The sequence below is a fragment of the Armigeres subalbatus genome, chromosome 3 (genome assembly GCF_024139115.2).
Source record: "Armigeres subalbatus isolate Guangzhou_Male chromosome 3, GZ_Asu_2, whole genome shotgun sequence".
Classification (NCBI taxonomy): Eukaryota; Metazoa; Arthropoda; class Insecta; order Diptera; family Culicidae; genus Armigeres; species Armigeres subalbatus.
The window spans coordinates 342,718,126-342,739,730 of record NC_085141.1 but is presented as its reverse complement, the minus strand read 5'-3'; the positions used below and the strand labels follow the sequence as shown (position 1 = coordinate 342,739,730).

Below are 21,605 nucleotides of genomic sequence, written 5' to 3'. Positions count from 1 at the left end.
TACGGGTGGTACATAATGCCAGCACCTGTGCACAAAATACTTGTTCGTTAGCTTAGCTTAGACTGACTGTACATATCAATGGCAGCTACTCCGTGATTTATCAATGGTGCAAATTGCACTTCGATCCACAATAACCACGGGAAGGAAGTTGTGCTATTTGGGAGTTATCAGTAACAAAGGTTGGGATTCACCACGGGTGACCTATGCAACTTCTATACTACTGTATTAGAATTTCCTTATCTTGTTACACCATATTGACAGTAATCGGAGAGCTAATGTCAATCAGCACCCTTATTTGATCTCAATTTGAGGTTAAATAAGAATGCACAGCTAGATATATTTTATTTTTATTTGTTCGGATGAGTATGACACAGCCTTCAAAGTTTTGATTGATCTTTTGTGTGAGATGAAAACAAAGATCTAGCAATATTACGTGTATGACAACTCCTTAAAGAGCTGAGAAGAATAAATAAGTTTGCGTACGTTTTCCATGGAAAAACTATCAATTACATACGCAAACGTATCTATTTTGCTCAGCTCTTAAAAGCTCCACATAATGGATATGTTTGCGTAAGTTTTGACAGTTTTCCCATACATAAACTGTCAAAACGCACGCAAAAGCATCCATTGTGCATGGCCCTTAAGGTCACTCCTCACGAAATCCAAGTTTCAAAGTGCTCGCGTTTCCGGGGGCACACTATTCGATACGGAGGCAACGCACAAGTGCCATTTTTATTATTTCACGCATGCTGCGACACAGCAAAGCTAAATCAACAAAAATGACAGTTGTGCGCCGCCTCCGTATCGAGTGCTATGCCCCCGAATTCTTGGATTCCGTGAGGAGTGTCCTTAAGGATACTTGGGGCTAAAGTGCGTCCGTGGGTCAACACAGTTGCAATCTGTTAAAAGTATTGTATGAACCACCGAACACTTTAAATATGATTTAATGTGGGAATTCTACAATAATATTCCTATGAACGAGAATGTATTGTCTTCTTCTCTGAAGCCAAAATAGAAACAAATAGAATTATACTTATGATTCCCGATTCAAATTCTCCGCCAATAATTGCACCACACATCACTTCTTGCTAGATATCCGACATATTCTCACATTCTACATTTCTCGAAAAAGTTTAGTTCCAAAACAGAGAAAAAAAACTCAGAGGTGCAGCCCAATCGGGTTGTACGCAAAGGTGACGTTGAACTACGTGGCAGTACTGGTAGTATTCGTGATTGTCTGCTGCGATTGAGTGAGCATTACAAAACATAGTGATGTATATAATTTTTAGAGCAAAATTTGAAAAGTATGATGAAAATAAAATTGTCAAATAATCAAAGATGAACAACACTCTCAAGCGAACACTTGATGCTACTTTTGAACTTATTTTCCTTATTCTAATAGATTACTAGGGCAGTTGGAATGTAGTGCTATGGAAGAAGAAGCTTGCGATGCACTAATGAGTTTGACTGATTCACCAAAACCGATTGCTAAACTGTTAGCAAGTGTTCAGTAGTAAATAATCATACATAAATATTGTAACACACTGGAGTCAGCTTTTACGCGGAGGATATGGGCCGCGTAAATTAAAACAACGTAAAAAACCGCATAAATTCCAAAATATGTCTAAATAAATCGCGGTAATCCCGAAATTTTAGTTAAAAAAATTTGCATAAAAAGCGATTCGTGTAAAAATAAAACGCGTAAAAAACGACTTCAGTGTACATCGGGAATGAAGAACACTTCCTTGATCGGATGGTCCAAGAAAATTGAAAATCCATCGAGAAACGGCTGAGATATTAACGATCAAAAGTCTATCATATTTTCGTGACGTTTTTCGATTTTCAGCAAACGTAAAGTGTACCCCAATATATGTAGAAAAGACAGACGTAGTTCTACGTCAAAAATAAACTGCAGAAAAAAACTATCTTGTTTAGTCAAAGCCTACTTCAGCACTCCTCTGTGCACAAAATACTTGTTCATGGCGCCAAAGTAATTTCTCCTTTCCTTGTTCCTATTGGTCAACTAACGGAAGAGGCGTTAGAATCGCGAAATAAGGACATCAGAAACTACCTACAGAGAAGATCATACCAGGAAGTTTTCAAGGATGCAAACAAACCCAGACCTCATTCACCGGCTCACAGAGACATCTGATCCATTGATAATGTCTATAACGACACAGAACGAGAAACAGTTTAATTGATCTAGTTGAAATTTGATTCGACTAATCTGGTGATAAACTTATTTCGTTCATAGTTTTGACATGGAAGGAACAACGAGCGACAAATGATTTTATCATGATGTGTTTATGTTTACTTTATAGTAAACCCCTATGGTTTGATTTGCTGAAATCTGTAGATTGGTATTTTTTGTATTAAAATTTCAAATATCACTTTATACTAAAAAGATAAACAATATGTTTTTAGCTAAATTTATAGCCGCAGTTATCGGAATCGATCTAAAATTAATTAAATTATAGTATCACCCATGGAGTGTTATCTAAAATGGCATCAGGCTGGCTATGAAAGCTGTTTTTTCCTTACAGTTCGACAGCTTCAATTGAGTCAGCTTTCATGTTTTGAATCTAGCCACAATTAGGCTTGCATTGGTAGGGTTGTATGGTTCCACTTCATCGATGGCATGCTACCAATTATGTTTAAATCTTCACCACGTTCCGCATATGTGAATAAAAATTTCAAACTTGAAATTTAAAAAAAAAATCCTTTCTAAGATTTCAGTTTAGTAATCGGATGGTACAATTGAACCGTTTGTTTGAGAAACTGCATATGTAACATTTTTGGCCAAAACGAGATTTTAATATATTCTGAATCCTCGTTCAAAAATACGTATTCTGGCAAAAAACACGAAAAAAAATTTTTGTTCAGGAATGTATGAAAAAAATTTCGTTTGTTTGAGAAACTACATAAGTCCACGTACTTTGAAGAGCAATTGTGGAGTACTGCTCACATTTTTTGCACTTAAAGTGCCCCAGGGTGTTGAGTTTTGCCAAAAACTATTGATCTGTATCGAAGAAATCGAAACATTCGGTGCAAATTTGTTCAAAAACAGTTTTTTGTTGTTTTCTCGAAATAGTGTAAAATGGACTTATGCAGTTTCTCAAACAAATGATTCAATTATGCTTCGACAAAATTCTAATTCATCTCATTGCTTTTCTCCATTACCATTCAAGGTTTTATATAAATGTTATCTCTGTAAAGGTTTTAAAGCATTTGTTTCGTAATTACGATCACTACGATATCACATTTTAATTAGTTTATCCGTCAAGTACTTAGTCAAGTTGTTGGCTTGCAATTCAAAAAAGTACTTTAATTTTATCGGTCATATTTATTGGACGTTTAACAAGCTGCTAGTAATAATTAGCTGTGTCGTATTACGCAAGCCGCATTAAAGCTGTCTCGTTAACCACATTGGCACCAGCTAACGTTCACGAAGAGAAGGTTTGTAAAGAGATAATAAATTAGATACCTACAAGTTATCATCGCAGCAGAGATGATGCCTCTCGAAGGTGCAGTCCCATCGAATGCCCATCCCATGTTGGTGGAGAATATTTACTCATTGATGTATGACAGTATTTAAAATTTAATTAATAAAACCTACATAGTTTAGTAAGTAATAAAGTTGTAAAATCAATCAAGCGCACAAACTTTATCCTTCATCATTGCTTTCTTTGCAACTTAAAATTATATGTATTTTCAAATTCAATTTTACAGCACTGCTTAAAAGACTGTGACACTTCTACAAGTGAAAAGAATTGAATTTAATCCAGGAAAAAACTAAAACAAGAAAGTCTACCAAGCATCGTTACGCAATATTTATATTTACAAATTATCTAACAAGCATCCTACTGCATGTTCTGCGAAAGGACCATACAAAAAAATTACAACTATGACACCAAAGTGGCACAAGACGACAACGATTATACATTCCGTGTGATTACGACTAAAGAAAGTGCGATACCTATCCAACGCCATGTGTTGGAACCTCTCGAGGTATGCTCGTCGTGCAGGACTAATTATGCTGCCGGGTGCACGTGCGTGAGAGTCAACGACATAGTAGCACATATTCGCTCACATGATCGCTCGCAAGCAAACATGCGGGTGACAACGACGCGACGGTACAGTTCATGAAAACCCGATGGGAATCAGGCAAAAAAAACAACGCGGATCGATTCACGTGACACCTGATGGTACCAATCTGCTAAATTTTACTTTCTGCATGGTTTGTGGGTTCTTGCATGAATCATGTGACCTATTTTTTGTGGTTCTCAAGCTCTCCTATATGAATTTTACGATTTGTTGATCAACTATACCTTTTCCTTTATTGGTTGATGCGTTTTATGTCAACTCCATATTGCACGAAAAGTAGCAATTTAGTTGGCAGTTATTCGTTGCGTTGCCGCGTAGCGACAATTATCGTGATCGTAAGGAAGTGAGTGTTTGTAGGGAGGACCACTCGGCTGACGGCGGACCAACCGACATCAGGCAAGTAGGTGGTCGGTATGATGTGATGATGATCACTCGTTCCGACACAAATTGGTGTGAGAAAAAAAAGATCGCAATGCGGAGGTTTTGCGATCTGTGTGGCGCAATAGTTGAGTGATGTTAATAGTTCTTTTATGTTCGACATGAAAGCATGCATCTTTTTGCGAATGAAATGTTGTAGAGTTCGTTAACCTTGCAATTAGCAAGTAAGCAAATCAACGGAGCCAATCTGCAGCAGTAAAGGTATTTTAATTTACACATATCAAAAATAATGTTATAGATAGGTATTTTGAAATAATTATAGCGGCATGCGAAAAAATCAGAATGATTTGATTTTTTTTGTAGTATTTTTTGTGTCTTTCTGTGTATTAAAGTATCAACGCTTCTTGTTCCCAAAGAGTCCAAAAATACATCTGTACACAATATTTTAAATATTCTCACTTCTATATCTTTAAGCTTCAAGTTATGTATAACAAAAACATCCAAATTAGTGTCGGAAGCCGCCATCATCGATCGTCGCAAGCTGGATACGATTATTAAACCACTTCTCATGAAATATAGAACAAAATCATTTCCTGCATTGGACCTTCGATTTTTTTTTTACTTGACCTTCGAACTTCGTGATTTATTTTTACATGCAAGTTCACCAATCACCACGATCATAAATTTTGTTATGTCTTTTAAATAGCAGCACGTGAGATCCATTCTAGACTAGACGATATCATGCCTGATTTGGCCATTTACCTAGTGCCGAATCTAACGCCAGACTAACGCGTCCCAGCCGTAATTTATTCTACATTACCTGACCATCGACATTATAGCCGGCGTCCGAAATCACGCTACTGATGCTGCTCAGCACTGGACGACAACGTTCGGGACGTTCACTGTGTATCGTCATGATTACTAATGGCATAACAACAAACGACAATTGAATGTTTCCTGAATTGCGGTCACAGACACTGACTTTGGATTATGCCGGAATGCATACCACATTGGAGACACTGGAGATCGTACGAGTTCTCGGCTTATATCACGAGTGAAAGATCAGGAAGCTCTTTCCTTACGAGATGGTTCTAGATTAGTGAATCGTATGATATCTATATCCAGCTTCATATAGGTAACTTCTAGAATAGAATAAATTATAGATTACGATTCTTCTCAAGTTGCCCTACCTAAGCAAATACTGCTCTAATGTCTTAGCTGTAACGATTTTCATTGGTAGTTTTACCTCATGCAACAATTAAACAATATAGCTAGCCAATGTCATCTTAAAATTGAAGAAACCATCTAACCATATTGTGGATATTTACATTTTAAAAAAGTGGTGATAGGTATTTCGTTGCCGGAAAACTCATGAGGAACAACGCACCACCCGTCGGCGAATCAGCTTTCTGATATGGACCGTGCGTGGAGACGGGTAGTACATTGTGGGTTAGTCTCACCAGGGCGTTGTGTCTCGTCGAAATGTTAGATGTTTCATCAAAATGTGAATAATGTTTCCCTACCTTCCTATCCATTATTTTGACACTTTTTTTTACCGAAAAAAAACCGTAGGAGACGCCCAGTTTGTAACTTTATTACCTTTGGAGATTTATTACGTTTTATGCTAAAAAGCTTTAAACATGTTAGGCTTTAAACATTAAACTGACGCATGGTGCATTGGACCATCCCCAAGTAACATTTTAAGTTTTATTCCGCTCTTGGAATGGTTTTCAAGATCAAATCATAAGAACTAACAATAAACTAATAACTACACGACAACCTTCTGATGACCACTATAAGAGTAAAATATGGCCAAGTGGCCCTCTCTAGATAACCACTATAAACCTCTTAAGAGTATTTGAAAAACCCTTTTTGAACCACCTGCAAAAAAGGGAATTTGGCTGCGGCAGCTGTCAAAAATGTTGCTTTAAAAAGGGAAAAAATATTGTGGGAAATAATAACAAAATGGACTGATGATGAAATTCATGAAGAGGATGTCAACAAAAAAAATATCAGGTTTGTTTTTCAATATACTTTCTTTAAAATAAGCTGCGCTTTCGATTTTATGGTGAAATCTAGGTAAAAAATAAGATTGTATACCACGCGCCGGCAAAATAATGTAGTTTAGCGCTTTAAGCTGAAAACAACTAAAACATCAACATCGTAAATATCCCCCTAATATATTGATGTTTCTCCTAATTCCAATCATTTAGCAAGAAAACTGTTCTACGCAATGAAAATATCATTTATTTATGGATTTCAGCGATAAATTTCACCGACCTGAAAATACTTCTCCTTTTCCAATATGGCCATCATGCATTCCGAGCAGGAAAATGTTGCTCTTATTTCACACCGTTATAAACTCTTTGCAATGCAAATATCCTTATTCGGGTTATTCATTTGACCACATACGATCAAAAATTGTGGTTTTGATCGTGCTTTGAAAATATGGCTCTTTACCACAACCGTAGAGCTGATCAAAAGATCAATCGGAATTTGACGTTTGAAGCTTTTCCAGTAGATTTATGAGTGGTTTATTGATAATAATAAGAGCGCCAATAAAACTGAAAACTAGTCATGGCGGTTGCTGTCATAAAACCAATATAAGAATAAAAATAAATCCAACAAGCATGGAAATTGTTACTTGGGTCCAGTCCTTGTGACTCGATTTTAGCGTGTGGAGTACAATTCTCATAGAAAGAGTTGGATTAATCTAGAAAGTTGTTTATTCCAAGCGTTTAAATTGGATATAAGCTATTTATTTATTTATTTCTCAGACTAAGGCCGGAGTGGCCTGTGCAGAAAATAAAAGTCTTCTCCACTCAACTCGGCCCATGGCTGTACGTCACCAGCCACGCAGTTTGCGGAGGGTCCGCAAATCGTTTTCCACCTTGCTCGCTGCGCACCTCGCCTTCTAGTGCCCGTCGGATCGTTGTCGAGAACTATTTTCACCTGATTATTTCCAGAATTCTGGCTACATGCCCGGCCCACCACAGTCTTCTGATTTTCGCGGTGTGAACGATGAATGGTTCTCCCAACAGCTGTTGCAACTCGTGGTTCATTCGCCTCCTCCAAGTACCGTCCGCCATCTGCACCCCACCATAGATGGTACGCAGCACTTTCCTTTCGAAAACTCCAAGTGCGCGTTGGTCCACCACGAGCATATCGTCCTGGTCTCGTGTCCGTAGAGAACTTCCTGTCTAATAAGCGTTTTGTAGATTGTCAGTATGGTACGGTGGCGAACTCTATTCGATCGGAGCATTTTTCGGAGTCCAAAGTACGTACGATTTCCTGCAATAATTCGTCTCCGAATTTCTCTGCTGGTATCGTTATCGGAGGTCACCAGTGAGCCCAAGAACACAAATTCTTCAATCACTTCGATTTCGTCACCACCGGTACAAACTCGTGGTGGGTGGCTAACATTGTCCTCTATTGAACGGACTTTGTAAAAATCGTACCACTCGTGTCAATTCCTACGCTTCGTGTTACTCCCTCCAAAGCGATGTTGAAAAGCAGGCACGAAAGACTATTACCTTGCAGTAACCCTCTGCGCGTTTCGAAGCGACTCAAGCATGCCTCTGATCCATCGTCGCCTTGATCAACCGTACAGTTGATCTGGAAATCCGTGTTCGTACATTAGCTGCCATAGCTGGTCCTGATCGATTGTATCATACGAGGTTGGAGCAGCAATCCAAGGGCTGTGACGATTGTTCGACGTGCTTGCCTAGGATGTGGTGATGTTTGACAATGGACTCTGTTAAACTTCTTCGTTTCCGTAAGCAGGCTTGCGCGAAAATCGGAAGATTGCGGTGGGCCGGGCACGTAGCCATAATGTCGGACAGTAATCCGGTTAAAATGGTTCTCGACAACGATCCGACGTGAACAAGAAGGTGAGGTGCACAGCGGGCAAGGTGGATCGAGCATCTAAAACCCTTAAAATCTGTGTCGTCATTTTTGACGACCCCTTACTATAATTGTGATCAGATTTCCAAAGTTTCACCTGGAAATAATCCTTATCACCCCGTTTTCGAACTTCACGCTGTCAAACGCGTTGAGACGATGATGAAAATAAACTATTTTTATTGTTGATTATTGAATTTGCTGACTGTCAGATGCAAGGCCAATCAAAATAAGGTATTTCAAAATAAATTTTGTATGGAAAAAATAGATAACCATACTATGCAGTAACCTTGACAAACTGCGAAATCGTGTGCGAGATTCGACTGTGATAATCTATTATTCAGTGTTAGTCTAAATAGGAGTAAATGTCGCAATATGTTCCATGCATCAACCGCTAGCTCATCGTTTTGGCCCATCGACGAAAAGTTTTTAGGAATTCTTAGAAATGTTTCTTCCAATTCATGGAATTAGTTGAGAATTTCTTTCAGGAGCTCTATTGGAAATTCTTCCACAAATATCTTAAGAAATTCTCCAGGAAATAGCTCTAAATTTTTTTTCGGAAATTCATTCAGAAATTCCTTTCAAAATTGCGCTGAGATTCCTGTCGTTTCGTCGGTCGGTTCGGAAAATCCTCCGAAATTGAATACAAAAAAATCTTCGGAATTTCCTCCGCGAATCCCTTTGAAAATTCCTGCAGTTGTAATATCAGAAGCTCCATATTAGCATTAGCATTAGCATTACAATTGAGCAATTCGCACAAATTCGTAGGTGATACAAGCCAAGACTATTGTATGAGAGTAGCATCGGTTCCATCCGTTACCACATATATTGATTTGCGACTTCTCACTATCTCTTAGATGGAAGTAATGCACTCTCTAATAGTCCAGATGTGTCCTGGCCTGTCCTTGCGAATGCTGAGCAAGGGTAAGGATGGTTAGTTGGACACCTACTTAAGAAAGATGCAGAGAACTCTACGACCTCTCATAGGTGCCACGGGAGGTTTGGGATTGTGTGGAAGGTTGTAACAGTAGGAATTGTTTTGCTAGAACGTGAAACACAGAAAGAACTAAGATAGAAATACAAAGTAGGAAAGGGACGAGCCTGGAATTGAACCCACGACCTCCTGCTTATGAGGCAGAAGTAGTAGCCACTAGACCACCGAGCTCGTCATGTAATATCAGAAGCTCCATATCTTCGAAAACTTATCAATAATTCTAGAAATTCCTTTAAAAGTAGTAGTAAGAAATTTTATAAATTTTCCATCTAATGGAATTTCTGAGGGAATTTACAAAGGAACTCGTGGACGAATTTCCGATATTCCTCGTTTTCTCCAAGAACTCCTTCGGACACTTTTCCAGCAAGTCCTCTAGAAATTCCTCCAGGGAAAATACGGAAAATAATTCGGAAATGAACCCCGAAGTTCCTTCAAAGGAGGAGTTCTAAGACTTCCTTCGAGATTTCCCCCAGCAAACAATAAACTAACAAAAACAACAATATGACACAATGTTGACATGGTATTAATCTCAAATGTATGTTTGTTATACATTAAACTAAAGGACCAGATTTTTCTTAGGCCAATCCGGGACACCTTATGCATTATATATTTTGATAGCGTATCAAATCGTCAATGAGATTTTTCTCCTATCAACCTACAACATCTAGTATGATGTTAATCGCTTGATTTCATAGAAACAAATTTCCTAAAATCTTTGGTTTTTTTTTTTCGTAGGGTAAAATGGCCAATAGTGGACCCCCTAGTAGCGGAATTTTGCTTTTCCTGTCATAAGGAGTAGAAATGTTTAACATATTAATTCTGCTTAATATCTAATAACAAGTTCTGCATCTCCTCTTTACGATATATACATAAAACACTCAAATACACGGCGTTATTCGTTGGAATTAACATTTTAAAGTCTGACTGAATTCGCCCTATAGTAGACCCCCTGGGGGAATAGGAAATTGCTTCCCTATAGTCGACACTTCATTTGGTTTTCATGTTCCTTTTCGGGACGTTCTTGTTCCCTATTATGGACCCCCCAAAATATTCCTATAATGGACACTCTCGTGTTTATTTTTTATAGAATTGTAAAAAATCATCTAATTTTACTTTAGATAGCATGGCCAATGCATGTAATCAAATCATAGGACTGTAAGGTAGGTTCTCCCGATGAAATTTCATAGCAAAATGTTTACATTGTGTTATTATAATGCAAAAAAGGCTGGAGGGTCACTATTGGGCACTTTACCCTATATATTTGAAATAAGAATTGATTTACAATCAAGACCTCGTGGCTGTATGGCGCCTATCGTCTGAGCATATTTTGTAGTTATATGATGTGTATTATGTGTTGAGAGTTCGATTCCCGTTTCAGTCGTGGAAAGTCTTCGATAAACAAAACATTCTTCATTGGGCTACTGAATGTTGTCCGATGTCCATTGTCTTATGTAAGTGTCCAATTGAACAACCGTCGTTGGTTGAAGATGGTGAAATTGTTTTCTTTAATCTTTGTATGTTCCATGCATTTTCTTGATTATGAAGATTTTTAGATCTTTGCAGATTTAAGGATACTCCAGATTTTACACATTTTCCCATTTTTTTTCTAGATTCTGGAGCCGGTCTAAACTTCTCAAAATATAAAATATCTCAAAAGACATTTTTATTTTTGTAGATCACGAAAATCCTTAATATCCCCACATTTTTCCTCTTAGTCCATTTGATTGATTAAAATTCCAAAGACTAACAAATCATCTTAACTGGATGGACTCTTTAATAGTTAGGATAGCCTGGTCATCTGGTTCGCGGATTTTGTCCCCTTCTATTTTTTAGTAGCGAGAGTGAAGAGATTGCGACACGATGAATCAATTATCCCGATGACCCCGTTTAACATTACGAACTTTATTTAGATTCAAACATTCAAAACTTTATTCTCCAAGTTCAGTAAACCCTCTAGATTGCTTAAGTTCTTCCTTTTTCTTCTGAATAGTTCGGTCTTTTACAGATTTTCTAAACATCCCATTTCCCATTTCACGTTTTCCGGGACACATGACAATGCGGGACAGCTAAGTTAAATCCGGGGCTGTCCCGCACAATCCGGGACGTCTGGTCACTTTACATTAAACAGTTCAGAAACATTGAAAAATTGGTGGCAATATAGTTGCCACTTCCTTGCAAGCGGGACAACAGGCAACAACAAAAAATAATAAAAGATTTTTAAAAATTAGGTTTTACGTAGAACCAGTCAAATCAAGGCACGTTACATTTTTTAGTGAAGAGTCCTAGTCGAAAAACGCATTATAAGTGAAAAAAACACAATTTCGTCAAAAATTCAAAAACCAAATATACAGAAAGGCAAAGCTTTTTTCACGCTAATCACGCCATAATGTAACACAGGAGATTCAAAATAATTAATACCAACGGAAACAAATAGGGGAGCTGTTCCGTTTTCCATCTCACTGTACCTATAGTCATCTCATTGCAAAACAAAAAAATACAGCCCCAATCTTGTCGCTTCTTTTTGCTAACACGCGTGCTCACTGGTGAAAAAAAATCACAAAAATAAGAAACCAACAAAATTCCTTTTCTGTTCTCAAACTAACATTTCAATTTTTTTATGGCTAAAATGCATCTGGGGTGTTACTAGGTAGCAAATAAAGCCACTACATGAGAAATAATAAGTAAAGCTTTTGTTAATAAATAGGAAAACATATAATTTGTTAGTTGCAATATAGTTGCCACTGCCTTATAAAGGGTTTAGAGCTAGCTCCAGAATTTTAGAAAAAAAAACTTAAAGACATTCTTCCGACTGTTTATTTGGAAATTGCTTTAGGATTTTCTTCGGAAATGTCTTAAAAAATGCTAATGGATTTTTTTTTCGAAATATCCTTCAAGAATTCCTTTGAAAATTCCTATTGATTTCTCCTTCGAAACTTCCTTAAGAAATTCCCTCGAAATACTTTCGGAAATTCCTTTAGGAATATTTTCAGTAATTCTTTTGAATTTTCTTTGAAAATTCCTCCAGAAAATCCTTCTGGGTTTTCTTTGGAAATTTGCGAGTTTTAATTTTAATTTTCTATTAAATTGAATTTCTTCAGTAATTCCTTTGGATTTACGCCTTTCTTATGCAATAAAGTTGTAGGTACCAAAAGACTATACAGTCGCCTCTCCATATCTCGATAATCAAGGGACCATCGAAATAGGGAGAGATCAAGGAATGGTAGGAAAATTGTAATGGGTACTACCGTGGGGGATCGAAATCCGTACAGCACCGAAATCCGTCCACCTCATGAGATATCAATAAATTAAGGGGGGTTAAAGGTAATTAATTTAGAAATAATTTATCTTATCCTGTTCAGATACTTGAGAGTAAGCTTTTAGGGCTTAGGAATGGAAAGAAGGCTTTAAAGCTTTAAAGTTAAAGCAACAAAAATAAAAAAATAAAAACAACTCGCCACCCACCAAACGCGGAGTTTCTGCCGCCATTTTGTTTTCGGGTAGAGCATAATTGCACCAAAAGTAACTGTGTTTTAATCGCTAATTGCGAATCATTACATAAGATGAGAGAAATACAAATCGAAGGGGTCGTTTATCAAGGCGCGTTTTGAACTATTTACAGTGGTAGTTGCTTGCGAACTGCTTCGATCTAAATATTCAGTTAAAAAATAGCTGTACGGATTTTGATCCTTTGATTTGAAATCCGTCCACGGCGGACGGAGTTCGATCCAGGAGTAGCTGATTTTACTTATTATTTTATCATGTTTTTCGTAGTTTTTAATCAGTAAATCTGAAACACTTCAAAAGTAGAAGCCTTCATGATCCTGTGTCAATAACAAACGTTTTATTTACATTCGATTCCTATTTTCTAATGATTTTTTCATATACTATGGTGCTTAAGTGTACGGATTTCGATGCCCCACGGTAGATCCAAAAAAGCTTGTTGCTATGAAAATCGACAACAAAACAAATCTCATTTCCTGTTTTTGATATGTTGATTATTGACCAAAGTTGGTCTAGTAGCCAAAAAATTTGAACATATTGACATAAGGAGAGTGAATCAAGAACAAAATACGATCAGATCCAAGGAATGTAAAATAACAACATTGCCAATGACAACGACATTATCCTCTCTTGTAAATGTTGGGACAAACTCAACTCGCAATAAGCGTTTGTCCCAAAATGCAACAGAATAGGACAATTATCGCCTGCCACGCATTTTGAGAAGTAGTCGGTTTCCGATGATGTTTTTGTTAAATTAGTATCAGTTATCATAGATTAGACATAAACTTAACCATCTGTTGACATGATTTGCGTTTTACTTCTAAAATAAACAAGTTATCGCAGTTTGAAAAGTTCACAACAATTACCTCTCCATGTTTGTTGCAAATAAAATGGAACGCAACAATGTCTTTATCCTCTGCAGATGGGGACAAAGAGTTATCGCTATTCTCTTTTGTCGCTTGTTTTTGCATTTTTCAGCGACAATTACATTCCTTGATCAGATCACATCGAGATATCGAGATAGGGAGGTTGTCGAGATGTAGAATGCACAAATAATGCAGATTGAAGGGACCGAGGAAACCATCGGCATAGGGAAAGATATCGAGATACAGAACATCGAGGTGTAGAGAGTCGTATTTTCACAATTTCACTCCAAAAGCGGATTTTTAATAGGAGACTCGGAGATTCATGTATCAATCGACTCAGCTCGAAAAACAAAGCAAATATGGTAGAAACAAACTAAAATATTAGTTTGAGACAACCAAAATCTATGTTGTATGTAGTGATCAATATGAATTAGGGTGAAAACAAACTGAAACAACAAACGCCAAACAGTTGTTTGAAATTTGAATCAAACAACTCAAACATCCCATTGAAAAAAAAAAACATTTAGTTTGATATTCAACCAACATTTTGTTTTCTGTCCGTGTAGTTTGACCCTAATGTGTTTATTTGTCAATAAATCAAACGTTTTGAATAATAATTTGTTGTTTTCATTCACATATTGAATCATTACTCAATGAAGACGTGGCACAATCCATTACTCTTATAAATTCGTATATGTTTAGCAGTGTGCATGAAACACTTCAAAGTGTTTATTCGCCATAGTTTAGGCAATTCAATCATCACCTTGTTCTTTTAGAATTTCATTCGTAAAATTCTTCAGGGATTACTTCAAAAATTTCTTTGGGAATTCATTCTGAAATTCTGACGAAAATTTCTTTGTCAATTCCTTACAAATCATTTAAGGAATTCTTTCAAAAATTCTCATGAAATTTCTTCTCAGATTTAATTGGTTCTTTGCTAGGAAATCTTTTCAGAATTTTTTTAGGATTTCATTGAAGAATACCTTTAGAAATTAATTAAAGAAAATCTTTTCAAATTCTTTCGGAAATTCCTTCAGCAAAACCTACATTTTTTTTCAAAAGTTCCATCAGGTCCTCCTTTAGGGATTCCTCCTGAACTTCCTCCAGGAAAAATTTAGAAAATTTTGCCAAAAATGTCTTTGCACACTTCTTTAGTGATTCCTTCGGAAGATTTCTCGAAAATTCCGTGGAGGTTTATCCAAAAATTCTTTTAGTAAACCATACATTCTGCAAGTAATTTTTTAAGGAACTCTCAAAGTAATTTAAGTAGGACCTGATAAAGGATTTGTATGAGCGTAGATCGGAACGGCGATCCATAAATGTACAATACATTTTCAATTGCGTGATTTCAGTGGTACATTTATTCGAAAGTTGTGGATCATGAGGCTTCTTGTATAAATCATTTTCATCTTTTCAGGGGATTTCATTCATGATGAATTTATTGTCACCGGGCTAACTAACGTCAAAAGTCTATTAATCATTTGACAATTTTAGTGTTCAAAGTAAAAGCTGCCTTCGAAAATTCCTCGTAGAATTCTTCCGAAAATTTCTCTAGAAATTCTTTTGGGAGCATCTCCAGTATTTATCAAAATTAGTGGAAAATCAGTTTCTTTCGAAACAATTTTGGCGTATATATTCAAATTCCAGGAAAAATCGTGCACAGTTTAACTCCGCCAACGGTCATAATTCTATATTAAATCATGTATTACCATGAAGTACTTTATTTATAATAAAAATGAGCATTAAATATTTGAAATTTTGTTTCGCTAAAATATACTTTTAAACAATTGTTAAATAAAATAAATTACCCAACTGTTCCAACCTTTGTTCTCTAATCCGCAGAAAATCGATCATGGCTGTACCGAAAACTGAACACCGGCGGAATCAACCGGGACGATCCGGACAACCCCATCGACAACAAGGAGCACTTGCTGATGAAGTTTTTCCGTGACACGATGGCCGGCATCCTGAACAAAGGCTGGGTCAAGGCCCTCATCATAGTGGTATTTGCTGCCTACCTGGGTGGAGCCTGCTTCGGGCTTACCAAGATCAAGGAAGGTCTCGAACGGCGCAAATTGTCCAAGGCGGACTCGTACTCGGTGAAGTTCTTCGATCTGGAAGATGACTACTACCGGGAGTTCCCATACCGAATCCAGGTGATCGTGACCGGAGATTTGAACTACTCGGACCCGCACACGCAGATGGAGATCGAAGATTTGATGCAGTCCCTGGAGAATACGTCGTATATCAGTTCGCCGCTCTACAGTGAATCGTGGCTGCGATCGTTTGTGGCATATGTTGATCGGAACAATGACTACCTGAACCTGACGCTGGATAGCGAGGAGGCTTTCATCGAAGCTTTAAAGGAGGTAAAATCATTTCTTATTATAATTCGACTTATTATCTAATGATCATTCTTCGCGGTTTCAGATTTGGTTGTTCCCGGCGAATCCGTTCTCACTGGATGTGAAATTCAGCGACGATGGCAAACGGATTGTGGCTTCCCGTTTCATGGTTCAGGCGGTCAACATCACCGACACTAATCACGAAAAGGTCATGGTGCAGGATCTGCGGGCGATTTGCAAGGCCTCGCCCCTGAATGCGACCGTGTTCCATCCGTACTTTGTATTCTTCGATCAGTTCGAACTGGTGCGTCCGACGTCGGTACAATCGATGGTGGTCGGTGCGCTGATCATGATGTTAATATCGTTCATCTTTATACCGAATTTCCTATGCTCGCTGTGGGTTGCTTTCTCGATCGTGAGCATTGAGTTGGGGGTGGCAGGATATATGAGTCTTTGGGATGTGAATCTGGATTCGATTTCCATGATCAACCTGATAATGTGCATTGGGTTTTCTGTGGACTTCACGGCACATATTTGCTACACTTATATGTCGAGCAAAGGACGCACACCTGATGAGAGGGTAAAGGAAGCATTGTACGGGTTAGGAATGCCTATAGTGCAAGGAAGTGTTAGCACGATTTTGGGGGTTATGGGGCTTCTGTTGGCCGACAGTTATATATTTTTGGTGTTCTTCAAAATGGTGTTCTTGGTTATTTTCTTCGGAGCAATGCATGGATTGTTCCTATTGCCAGTGCTTTTGTCTTTGTTTGGACCAGGATCTTGTAGCTCTTACCCAGAAGAAGACATGAAGTTGTCTCCCGTTGAGAAGTCCTATCCACATCCTTACTGCATATCGCATCCTCAGTTGGCATTGACAGGAGCGTTCGGTAGTAAAACCTTCTTAGGAGCACCCTACAAGGCATATGGCGATGAGAAAGACCTAGGACTAGGTACCTCTGGAGAAGACTCCAGTGAAAGTTCAAGCAGCAAATCGCAACGGAGACAAGCGATCGAGGATGCAAATACCAAGAGACGGTATGAGGAAGCTTGGAGAAGATCTTCACATAACTTGACCGGACAAAGTCAATTCCAACCGGTGCTAGACCTATACGGACAGGATGCCGTGTGGACAAAACCAGTTCCGAAGGTACCAATAAGGGTGAACAGCAATCGGTATGGATTCGACGACATGCTGAACGTTGCACAAGGACAAACGGCAGGGAAACAGAAATACGATTATGAACCCGATCGCGATCGCCGGAAGTCAGAAGAGAACCGACCTCGCAAAGCACGTTACGAAGATAACCGAACGTTCGAAAACGACGAGGTTGTGGACGAAGGGTACCAACACACAAACCGTTATTACATGTATGACACAAGCCACGTGAAACGTCTATCGAACGACAGCCAGAATAGTGGCAGTGATAGCAATAATAGCAATTATCGCCGAAAGTACTCCGACGAGAGTGACAACAAACATCGACGACACAGCGATGAGCGCCGTCCCCGAAAGTTCACCCCACCGGAGGGAATCTACAAACAGAACCCGCACCGTTCGTCCTCGCAGCACAACCTGTACTACCCCCGACAACCGCCCCAACGGACCTCGTCCCAAAGCAGTTTGCATCAACTACGGCACATGGGTGACATGAGATTTCCTTGAATGCTTAGGCGGAACCTGAGCTGTGTGTAATATGTAATTGTGTAAACAAACGGTAGCCGCGGGTGGATATGTGTTTAGCAAACCTGTAGAGCATTAAGTAGGCAAATCAATGATATTGAAACCCAGCCCTAACTCCACGAATCCTCCCCTACCTAACTCTAGAGTCTGAACTACCCCATTTCACGTCTGGGATTATTCTACAAGTAGAGTGGCGAGAAAGCTGTTGATTTCTACTATTATTATTATTATTACAAGAATCGATCATGTCAATTAAAGAATTAATTCGATAATGCTAACCTCTACTCGTAGATTGAAACCCATTTTTTTGCTCAATGTTCATTGTACATGAAGTATCTGTATAAGCATTAATAATTACTTTCTCGTCTGTATTATGGCGACGGTGATATGATTTTTTCCGAAGTTACATTAACGCAAGGTCTCTTTTTTCGGAGTGCCATGTGGATGTACGTTAATCAGTTTCAACAAAAATTAAAACTTACAAATACTGAAAATTCTTTAAAAAAATATTTTAGCTAATATGGAAACTGGTTCATTGATCTAAAATGTGAATCCATTTCGGAAAATGATTCTCTGGATTCTGACTAATGGAATTTCAGGAAAATCAACCCACCCAAAACCTATGTGGTAAATCAGTAGCCGCACTTTATTCTACGACTTTGTAAATTTAGACTTTGTTCCCACTCTTCCTAGTTACATAAAATCTCAAACGAGTAAAATGTAACAATTTCTTGTTTCTTTCCTAACGTTATTCATGATAATCTGTGTATTATACCAATTAACGGAAGAAGGTGAAAGTTAGAATTTATTAAATTTAAATAATATGTGTGTGAAAGCGTCCTGCCATGGTTGAGTTTTTGTGGGTGAATGACAACGAATGTTATCAAATCATTTATTATCTTCATATGTATGTATTTTCACACGATACTGCTATTCGCGACGTCATCTAACTTAATCTTCATGTAATAACTATCTTGATGTAAAGCTCAATATCGAAAGTTTAAGTGCGTGAATAACTAGAGAAGCATAGAGTGTTATTTAAATTAATTTGTAGTAAGGCGTAGAGTTAAACTGGAAAATATGCTTAGAAAAGTGGATCGATTATATAGTTCTTAGTTGACAGCGGACAACGAATCAAAAGACAAAAAATGTGCGGATGCAAGGGACACAGGAAGGAAGTCCATTATTGTCACATCCCTTTATAATAACGTTAACATTCTCTCCAAACAGCCTTTTTCGTTCCATTGGGGAAAAAATCTCATCTTTCGCAAGTTTTGTATAAAAATATTTTAGAATTAATAAATAAAAATATACCATCCATGGAAAGCCTGATATTCTTTTGGTTACTGCTCACAAGCAAAATTAAATACCGAATATTTAAGGGAACCGTCGGGGTCAAATCAAACTCCTACTAAAGCATACATTGAATCTGAGGGACCTAACTTGGGTAGAACTAGAGCAATATACATGTATTCACGTATACAACAGACTAATTTAATACCGAGGCCAATAAAATTTATAAGAAAAATAAATTCTACAGATCTTTTCTATGTAAACGAATGTATTCGAAAATCCATATAAGACACTTTGGACCTATTGCTATTACATTCACTGGTAGGTTTGTTTCAAAAACAAATTCGTTACTATACATTAACTCACTCCACCATTGCGCCAAATTTGTGTCAACTTGTTTTACTTCTGTAGTTCTGTATGTACATATGTCAACAAGCTTGTGGCTCTGGGTGTTCATTTACGGCGGTGTCCCACGTAAATAAAGAATAAAAAATACGGCGGTGTCTTGTTGGACTCCAATCTTTCGTCCGTCCGTTCAGCTGCTGTCTACTTCAGGTGGCATTGATGATGAAGCTCATCATTGGAGCTCAAACTGTACCCGAGCAAAGTCCAACAACAAGATGATAGCAAATAGAAATCATATTATGATATCGACATCAAAATGAAATCAAAATTTGATATCAGTTTATGAAGGGTAAAGTATGATAACTAATGTTGTTTTCTTTTGCTATACATTAATGACAGTTGTTAATTTCACTACAACTCTACATATTTTACTACTCTAAATCAAAATGCTTATAACTAAAAAACTATTTATCTAGTAGTCTTGTTTAATTCGGATTAAGGAGAAAATCAGTAACATTTTGTTTACGAAAGTATAACAATTATTCTTTTAATCTATCTGATTATTATATTTGCAAATTGAAATAAATGTCACTATAAATCACTAATACCCCTTGCAAATGATAGACTATAGAAATTATGAGCATAGTTTTTCTAATGTTGAGTCTTAAGCTGCATCCTAAGAAAAACGAAATGTACCGTTGATTATGACATGCCTTCAATTTTTACCTCTAATATTCACGTTTTTACCACAGATCACGGATTACTTACATTTGTTAAAATGGTTTCAAGTCTAAGAATCATTCCCTGCATTGACAACCAAAAAAAACTTGTCGAGATGGTAAATAAAGTCGAATAACAACAGAAGCACATAACATATAGGCATCTTTGCCGTGGAATGTGGTCCTTCCCTGATTTTGAAACGCTAGCGAACCTAGCGGTGGAAGTCAAGCTTTACTCATCAACGCGCATAAGACAGAGCAGCAGCGCATGCTTTTCTGTTTTTCTCTATCGCCCTGGATACACGGGAGGGCCGTTCGTCGATTGTTGCTACAGAAAGAGTTCACTTTGAAGTTTTCTGTTTGTTTTATGATGTCTATCTGTTTTGTGACAGAAGTGTCCGGATTTCGAAGCGTCCGGCAATTCAAAGCAATACGGTATTTCTCCATCATGCGGAGCAGCTATCAAACCGCAACCCGGCCCAAGTCGACCTCGGATCAGTGTTGAGAACATCTGTTCATCACGCGGAGCAGCCGTCGGTCCGCAATTCGATCCAAGCCATGCGGAGTAGCTGCCGTTCAGCATCGCGGTCGACCTCGAGTCAGTGTAGTTAAGCACATTTCTTCATCACGCGGAGCAGCCGTCGGTCCGCAATTCGATCCAAGCCGATCTCGAATCATTGAAGCTGAGCACATTTCTGCCTTCACGCGAAGCAGCCGTCGATTCGGATTCAAGTCGATCTCGAATCATTGTGACCGAGCATTTTTCTCCATCACGCGGAGCAGGTGGTTTCGAGAACTCAACTGATTCTGAAATGGACGACGATCTATCTGACTTCAATGATGAGGTTGAATCGGATGAACCGGTTAACTATGAGGTTGAATTTGCATGCAAACTTGAAACGGTTTGTGCTAAATCAGTTTTAATCCAAATGAGCTAAAATTTTCAGAGGACACTCAGAACATGGTAAAGAATCAGATGAGCACTGTGGAGCAAAATCGATTTTTTGAACCACCCTAATGCGCATGTATGTACACGGAAGAAAAAAAGTACCCAAAATTGAGTATTTCTAAACTTACTTTTGAGTTATTTTTTATCTTCTCTTTCATCCACTCTTTCTTTTGTTGTCAAAAACAAAAGAGCCAAAGAATCCAACGACGCCAGTTCAATACGGGAAGCCAATGTTGAGTTTTATTACCCGAGGTCGAAATTGAGTGAATTAAACTTACATTTGGGTAAATAATTTTTCCGTTGAGTACTTTTTTTTAACATGGGAGTAAAGGCAAACTACTTCGACCCTACTTACTCAATTTTGGCTTCCCGTACGGATGTTCGAGGTTGGGTTAATTAAACTCACTATTGGGTAGTTTATTTCTTCCGTGTATATCACTTTTTATGCACTACATACCCAAGCAACCAGAAGTTCAGATTTTACTTAAATTTACTCTTAACCGAATTAATTGGTTCACTATGGTTCACAT

General features: G+C 37.9%; 1 protein-coding gene across 1 annotated transcript in view; it reads left to right on the top strand.

Moving 5' to 3' along the window:
• The window catches only part of LOC134225891 (patched domain-containing protein 3), a 308,883-nt gene extending 289,582 nt beyond the window's left edge, over window positions 1-19,301 (top strand). The window contains exons 8-9 of the mRNA XM_062706320.1: window positions 15,586-16,112; window positions 16,174-19,301. Coding sequence (XP_062562304.1) covers window positions 15,586-16,112; window positions 16,174-17,751 — 2,105 coding nt within the window. The 3' untranslated portion in view covers window positions 17,752-19,301. The remainder of the gene's footprint in view (window positions 1-15,585; window positions 16,113-16,173) is intronic.
• The last annotated feature ends 2,304 nt before the right edge of the window (window positions 19,302-21,605 follow it).